This window comes from Marmota marmota, unplaced genomic scaffold (assembly GCF_001458135.2).
Source record: "Marmota marmota marmota unplaced genomic scaffold, marMar, whole genome shotgun sequence".
Lineage (NCBI taxonomy): Eukaryota > Metazoa > Chordata > Mammalia > Rodentia > Sciuridae > Marmota > Marmota marmota.
Genome location: NW_026000205.1, coordinates 441,209 through 449,546, shown reverse-complemented (window position 1 = coordinate 449,546; position 8,338 = coordinate 441,209). Strand labels below are relative to the sequence as shown.

Genomic DNA, 8,338 nt, shown 5'->3' with positions numbered 1-8,338 from the left:
GGGGAGGTGGGACTCCGGGGTCTCGGTGAGGAGGGCAGGGCCCGAAACCTTTGTTTGGTTTAGAATCTGAAGAACTGGACTTGGAGCTCTCCACCGTTTAGGTGGTTCTAGGCCTGGGGTCCTGGATTCTTTGAGGGGTTGGAGATTCAGGGAGTGTCTTTCAATGAACGTGATTCTAAAGATGTTTATTTTGAAAGTAAATGAAACTTTTCCACTCCAGACCTACTCACCAGAGGTTGCCACCATCACCTTTTGGGTGTGGATTTTGTACTTGGGCACGCGCGCGCGCACACACACACACACACACACACAGATGCTTTTTTCCGTTCCAGTTTGCCCCACAAACAGTCTTCCCATGTAAGTGAAGTGGCACCCCCTCTCTCCACAGAAAATGTCTTAATTGGGCTTCTCCAGGAATTCTCACCATGGCTGATTTTGGGACTGTCAGCCAAAGAGTCTCTGAGAAAAAGTTCAATATGGATAAATTTCCTATTTAACTGTTGCCCTGTTTTGCTTGGCCACCGGCCAGGAAGATACCAGCACTCCAGGTGCTGGGCATCCCCTTAATAATTTTTCACAAATGTATCCAGTAGTTTGTAGAAATGTGCTAAGGAGGCTTCTGGCCTTGAGCTGGGCTTCACAGAGATGTCTACATTTTTTAAGAGAAGAGAAGATACCAATTGGGCTCCACGGTAACAGCTGGCAGGGGAAGAAAGAAAGGGGAGAAGAAGCTCTCCCTTCTCAGGTGTTGTCCTTGAAGTATTAACTTGCCCAAAACAGTGAAGGAAAAAGCTGCTTTTGTGTGAACTTCTGCAGACTGTGGAACTTCTGAGCCCCTCCCCTTACATGCTGGGTATAAAACTCTGAAATTACCTGTATTCGGGGTTCAGAAGATTGATTGATTACAGCAAAGACTGTACCCTCTGAACCTGTCTGCAGCCAAATAAAACTGTTTCCTGCTACCTTCGGTGCCTTGCCTCTTTTGTCCCCACAACATAAGGACATATGGAAATACTTCGATCTTTTGCGTGAATAGTACATACTTTCTTTAGCTGGTCTCCCTGGTCATCTGGATTGCTTTCTTCCTTCTGATGAGGAGATTCCTTGCATGGACCTAGTGGTCTGAAGTGAAAGGAAAAGACTAGGTTTCTGCCTTTCGGAAATGAGATGTTTCCATCACTCCTCACTCCAGAGCAAAAGCAGAGTTCTCACTGTGACCCACAAGGCTCTGAGTGATCTCACCTCTCTGTTCCCTCTCTGCACTTATCTTCTTCCTCTCTCCCTTCTTGGCCTCTCTGGTGTTCCTGGGACCTGCCAAGTACATTTCAACTTAGGACCTTTGCACTTCTGTCTTAATGGGCCTAGAACTCTGCCAGTCTACATGGCTCTCTCATCCCTCAGTCATGTCTGTGCTCAGGTCAGCTTAGCATAGAGTCCCCCTGCCTTGCCTCCACTCCAGTCAGGCCCCCTCCTTCCTAGCCCCATATTCCTTATCCTCCTTTATTTTATTATAGCACTTATTCCCTAACATATTATTTCCTATTTGTTTATGGTTAATTTTTTTTTTTTTGGCCTCTCTGCTAAAATGTCAATTCCACAATGATAAGGATTTGTGTCTAGTTTGATCACTCCTATAGATCCAGTGTCTGGCACATAGTTGTGGCTCCATCTATTTTAAAAAGAATGGATTTGGGGAACTATAGCAGGAGATAAGGGAAGGTTATCATAAACACATGGAAGGAGCACATTTTCTGGGGGCATTTTGTCAAATTCTACCTAGATTCATGTACTATCATTACCCCCATTTTATAGATGAGGAAACCTAGACCCAAATGGGTTCAACAACTTGCTACAGTCACAGAGCTACTAAGTGGCAAAGCCCAGACCAAAAGCCTGGCAGCTTGACCACTCTGTGAGGAGATAAAGGGGAGCTCGAGGGTGAGGTCCTGTGGGGGGGACCTGGGCAATGATATAATTTTGTATTTGTGTGTTCAACCCTGCCTTGTTCAACAAGTGGTAGCCCCAAACTTTCTTCAAAAAACTGCTACATAGAAGAGCCTTGTGTCAAGGGACTTGGGGAAAAAGAAAGACAGGGTGAGTGTCAGACTGCTACTAAGGGAGAGAGATGAATTAAAGGTGGAGAGAGAATTACCTCAAAAAGGGTAAATTATTGGGGATTGCAGAAGTCAAAGTTGAAGACAAAGGGCATGGGAGAGAATCAGCTCTTAACATAAACATTGATTGGACATCATCTGTATGCCAGGGATCATTGTCCAGTCCCTGCTGATCTTGCGCCTTGGTCCCTTACCTCTGAGTCCCTTTCCTTCCCTGTCCCTCCAAACCCAGAGAACCCAAGAATGGCTGCATCAGAAAGATAGCAATTCCACAAAATGCTTTCAAGGAACAGAACTAAATAAAGAATATTCCGGGCAGAAAATACAGGTTAGGGGCTGGGGATGTGGCTCAAGCGGTAGCGCACTCGCCTGGCATGCGTGCGGCCCGGGTTCGATCCTCAGCACCACATACAAACAAAGATGTTGTGTCTGCCGAAAACTAAAAATAAATATTAAAATTTTCTCTCTCTTAAAAAAAAAGAAAATACAGGTTATTTCAAAATATAGGTTATTAATTTGAGTTTGGGGGGAGGTCAGAGGAGACTGAAAAAAATACAAGATTCTTGGTGGGGGTGGGGGCTAGACAGCAGGGTTGTCAGGTGCTTGACAAGTAGCCATGAGAGCAGGCCATTTGTGGGCTCATTCCCATGTGCTAAGCCCAGATGGCCTGGATCGCCAGGATGGACCAGAAATTCATATAATTCAGATAGGAGAATAAACCTGGGAGAGGAAGATGACAGAGGGCGTGAGATACAGAGTTCACTAGATTAATCCTACACTGCATCCAATCCCATCCTCAAACCCATCCTCATTCCTTAATTTATCTCCAAACCCTTCCTCATTCCTTAACTTATCTCCAAACCCATCCCTAAATCCAAACTTGGCTTTATCTCCTACACTGTCCCCAACCAACTTTTAAACTCAAACCCAATCCCACATCCAGCCCCATGTGTGTCCTAAACCCCATTTTTACACCTCAAAACCACCCTACCTAGCGCTGTCTGCAACCCCACTGCCATCCCAAACTATCCCACACAATACATATTTGCATCCCTGAAGCCATGCCTGAACCCAACCCATCCCAACTCAGACCATTCATCAGGAATAAGAAGACGGCAGTCCATGCCAGATAGAAGCTGATGCCCAGCTTGTAGGTCATGCCTTCCTGCAGGAACTTGTGGGCCTGCATCAGGTAGAACAGGACGCCCAATATGATACTGGCCCCTGCATGGACACAGATGTTAGTAGACCAGGAATCAGGTGTGTGAGAACCCTTGCTCAGAGTTGAGCTGATTCATTATTTCCCCCTCTTTTTTTGACCTCCCCAACCTTTATATCTCTGCTTACAAGGAGAGAACTGGCTCCTGACAATATCATGTTAGACGGTATCGGAAGTCAAGTCTTGGTCTTTAAAAACTAAGCAACAATATTGAGGAAACCCATAGGCTTTTGTACTAACAGACCAGGTCTCTTATCCTGCCTCTGCACCTCATTTTAGGGCAACCACTCCATCTCTCTGAGCCTCTAATCCGAAGAGTGGGCATATCATAGTACCCATCCTGTAAGGTTAACATGAGGAGATATTGTGATCAGCACATTTCCTGGCACATAGTAATTCCTCAAAGATGGATTATCATTATGTTAAGTCCTTAATTTTGGTCTTTTGAAGCAACAAAGATCTCAATCTTTCTGGATAATTTGAAATGTTATGAATTAAAGGTAATTTATAAAAAGGAAAGACTTTTTCAGATTGTGGAGTACTGGCTAATTTGTGTTATAGAAAAATAATATAGGAGATGTTCTCTATTTAGTTAAAAGAGGGAAGCTGGGCACAGTGGTACATGGGTGCAATCCCAGCTGCTCAGGAAGCTGAGACAGGAGGATTGCAAGTTCAAGGTCAGCCTTGGCAACTTAGTGAGGCCCTAAATAACTTAATGAGACCTTGTTTCAAAATTTTTTTAAAAATGGGCTGGGGATATAGCTCAGTGGTAAATTGCCCCTGGGTTAAACCCTCAGTGTCCCCCATCTGTCCCCCCAAAGAGGGAATAGACAGAAATGATTTTCTTTTAGAAGAATGTCCTCTTTTAGATGTTTTAAATTAAGGTGGCTTCTGCTATTTGTACTTTATATTTAAATAGTTAGGATAAGCTAGTAGACAAAGTGGATACCAGTTTCTAACAAGGAAACAGGAAGTTGAGAGGTCTCTATTCTTGGCTATACCATCAGTGTCCAAAAATATTTTCCCAAAGCAACTGAAAGTTGTGGTCAATTACTACAACTGACAGGAAGACAACATTCCTCATTCTAGAGCAAAATCCTCCCCCCCACACACTTTTTGCAACTGTGGCATGCAAATGGAAACTAAACATTTAAATCAGTATATCAATTTTGTGTTATTTGGATCAGGTGAGAGGATTCTCTTGGTAAGGATTTGTGCAAAGTTAAATAGCTGGCATCAAGTATTGACAATTTTTTCCTTGCTTTTGAAAGGCAGATTGCTACATGAAGAACCTCATCTGGATATGTCTGAAGTCTTGGGGACTTGACTATAGATGGGCCCTGAGAGTTTGTTTTGGGGGCCTAGCAGGGAAGCACAGTGTTCATATTCCCTTGACCAGAAAGCAGCCCTTTTCCATTAAAGGGGGTCATCCTCTTCTACTGAGCATGCAGCTTTGGAGGAACACACATGAAGTGACGAGGAAGTGGACACACACCTAGTCTTTCAGACCAGCCAATCCCACCCTGACCAATCAATGGGGTGACAGACGTGGCAACCAGATCACCTTCATGTCCAATACTGACATCCAATACAGTCCTCACTACATCTCCATATGGTAGGAAATTTTATCCTCAACCCACAGATGAGAAAAGTGGCTCAGAAAGAGGAAGCAGCTTTACCAAAATCAGAGAGCAGTGGTGGTGGGACAGGATTTGGGATGGGATTGGATATCAGGGAGAGGCTGGAGCTGAGGTTGTGTAGGGATGGGATTGTGGTTGAGGATGGTGATGGGTTGTGGTTGGGAAGAGGATAGATTGGATATGGATAAAAGGATGGAGTTGGGAATTGGTTGGGTTGGGTTTGAGGGTGAGGTTCATAGGTGGTAGAGGTGGGGGGGTGGAGATGGACTGAAGTTGAAGTTCACAGCTGATAGGATTGGGTTGAATTTGAAACAAATGTTGAGCACAATCAGGAATGGGAATAAGTTGGGTGTTGAGATTTATAAAGAGATTGGGGATACTTATGGGATTGGTTTGAAAAGAAGAGTTGGGATGGGGTGGGGATGGGAATGGATCTACAGTGGAGGATGTGGATGAGTTTGAGATTTGTTGGCAATGGAGGCAAGCGTTAAAGTTGAGCTTGATGTTGGGTCTGAATGTAGAGTTGGGTTGAAGGTTGATATTTTTATTGGGATAAGTTGGAGATTTGTAAGGAGATAGGATTAGGGTTGGGGATAAAGGTGAGGAGTATGGTGGAGATGGGGTTGGGTTCCATGGTCAGTACTGGGCAAGATACTCCTCGCCTTGGTTCCTGAGGGAAGGATCTTAGGTGCTGTGCCTGTCATGATGCTGCTGATGAAGAGGAAGAAGTCCAGCATGGGCAGGTTGGAGCTGGTAAAGAAGAGGGTGCTTATTAGAGCCACACAGAGGCAGAAGCCGGTGATACTGGAGATAACGAGGAAGGCCCAGGAAAGGTCCAGCAAGTCTGGGGAAGGAAGAGAACCAGGAACACCAAGACTGTCTTTTCGCCTCTGAGCACAGGGGAGAGGGAGTGGGAGTTTTCTCATGTTAGGAAAATTGAAATTGGGCTCTAGAGGACTAGTGTTGAGGCTGGTACCTCCAGCATTCAGTATCCACCTCTGGGTCAGAAAGGACAGGTTATTGGGTAGTAGGAAGTAGGGTGGGCAGTGAGGACCATCCCAGGGAAGGGAAAAAACATTTTAGGACAGGAGAATGGGTTCCTGGGAGAGATGAGTCCTAGGGTGGTGAGGAGGGGCGGGCCTTACAAGCATTCTGGTCGTACTCATACATGCAGACAACGTCGGGGCACTGCATAAAGAAGATGGTGTTGATGGGGATGGTCTGCGGGCCATCGGGGTCCCCTGGTGGCTTCAGTGGCACCTGGAAGTGCATCCAGGGTTGGCCCAGAGAAATGAGACCAATGATCACCATGCCAGCCAGGCTCAGCACCAGGCTCAGCTGGCGGCTGATCTTCCTGGCCTCGTGCAGCAGTCGCCAGCCTAAGGGCAGCAGTGATTGGCGGCTCCATTTGTCCTGAAACCTGAATCAGATCATACACCATCATCGTCAGCACTGAGTCCAGCCACCCTGCCCAGGCATCCCAGACCCAGCCTTCAGACCCTCTCTATCATGTGTCCATTCCAGATCTCACTGGATGCAGAGTCCCATTCAGGACCAGCCTGGAGGTAAGACTTCCAAGGCCTGTCACACCCTCCAATTTCTAATGCACCAGCTATGCTGCTGGTCCCTGACCTTTGACTGCTGCCCGCCCCTCAAAATTCTAGCCCAGACTGGTCTGCTGGGGTCCCTGCCTCTCACCTGGAGGAACCAATTCCGGTGGAGTACCGGGGCATATAGTTGTGAATGTTGTCCAGAGTGATTTGGCTGAGTTGGGGGCTGTGCACATATTGTTTGAAACTCTCCTGGGAACCCCAGACAATTGATTCAATGCTTTTGATACTGGCCTCAGGGCTGTGGGTAATGGATGGGGGGACATCAACACTGAGCCGGTTTTGTTTGAATGTTTGGCCGGTTCTCTCTACTGTCTGGAAATTTTCAAAATCGGTTTGACTATAGTTGCTAACTGATTGGATTTCAGTCAGGGAGGTGCTCAAGTGCTGATTTGGTTGACCATCTCGGGCACCAACCCAGCCATTGTAGGTAATGGATGGTGTGTCTTGGATACTAAACCGGCGATGGCTGCGATCTGGGTAAGACTCGTGGCTACTGATCCGGTGACTCTGCAAAATTGACAGGGGTTCTTGGATGCTGACCCGGCGCACGCTGAGGGAAGGCGGAGGCTCTTGGATGCTGACCCGGCGACCGCTGGGGGTGGACGAAGGCTCTTGGTGGTGGACCTTGAGAATGCCAGTGGTGTGAGAAGGCTCTTGGCTGCTGACCCTTAGAGTGCTGACGGCGAGCGGAGACTCTTGAGTATGGACTTGGGGATCAAGGGCAATTGACAAAGAGCTTTGGGTCTCAGCGTGGGTGCTATTGGGAGCTGCTGGCTGAGTGCTCTGCTGGTCGGGTGGAGGCTTCTGGGACACGTGGAGGCGCCGCATCAGGCCAGTCCCAGTGCATTCAGCTGCCCGAACTGCCTCAGCCCCTCCTTCTGGGCACCTCCATGGCCCCCCGGAAGCCGGTTGGTTTCTCCCTGGGGTTCAAGAGCGGCCCTTTGGCATTTGCATCTCTCTGTCTTTTTGTCTGTTTCCTGGTCTCTCCCGCTCTCCGCAGGTACGGCTCAGGGATTCAGTCTGGCCCACAGCTGGGGACGGATTGTGTTGGGGGTAGGTTCTATGACAGTTGGAGGGGTTCCAGGAGGTTAGGTCGTTGGCCAAGGCCTCAGACTTTACCCCACCCTTTCTGAGTGACTTGAAGGCTGGGCTGGGTCAGATTGGGCTCAGTATGGGGTCTGAGTGGAGTCACGATTGGATCAGGAAGGGGTAGGCTGGGTCAGTGAGAGGGTGGGGTCGGGGTGGAGGCGGCAGGGATGGCGGAGGCTGGGGTCGGGGCTGGTCAGAGCCCATGAATTCTGACAATTTCTAGAGGGCCTGAGACCTGCCTCTGTAATCCCTCTTGGTCCAGCCTCTTTCCTCACCCCTCCCAGGGCTTCTGCGTCAGCCTCCCTTGGTGGCCTTCTTCACTCCCCATAGCTCTCCTCTCTTGCTCCTTCTGTCTCTGCCCACTGCACCCTCCCTGAGCTTGCAGAGAAGGCCCGCTGCTTGCTCTCAAAGACCTGCAATTTAGGGTTGGGGAGAGGAGGAAGACTCAGCCAAGGCTTGGGGATCAAGAGGGTCACTAGGGGTACAGGTGCCCCGAGCTGTATGTGTGACCTCTCCTACTGGTGAGGGGTGGGGACTTTTCCAATCCCTGTCCTCCATTCTTTCCTTTGGCTTTGTGATAATCTTCTGAGGAAAAGAAAAAAAAAAAAAAAAAATTGAAACAAAACTTAAAAAATATCATGGTCATTTCCTCTGAGTTCCTGA

General features: G+C 47.8%; 1 protein-coding gene across 1 annotated transcript; it reads right to left on the bottom strand.

Annotated features, from left to right (window-relative positions):
• Positions 1-2,766: 2,766 nt before the first annotated feature.
• Positions 2,767-7,414, bottom strand: LOC125612658. Its single transcript, XM_048791215.1, has 5 exons — positions 6,672-7,414; positions 6,119-6,393; positions 5,671-5,817; positions 3,207-3,338; positions 2,767-2,834 (listed from the first exon to the last, which is right to left on the bottom strand). The coding sequence occupies exons 1-5, from the start codon at positions 7,412-7,414 to the stop codon at positions 2,767-2,769; spliced, it is 1,365 nt and encodes a 454-aa protein (XP_048647172.1).
• Positions 7,415-8,338: the final 924 nt, after the last annotated feature.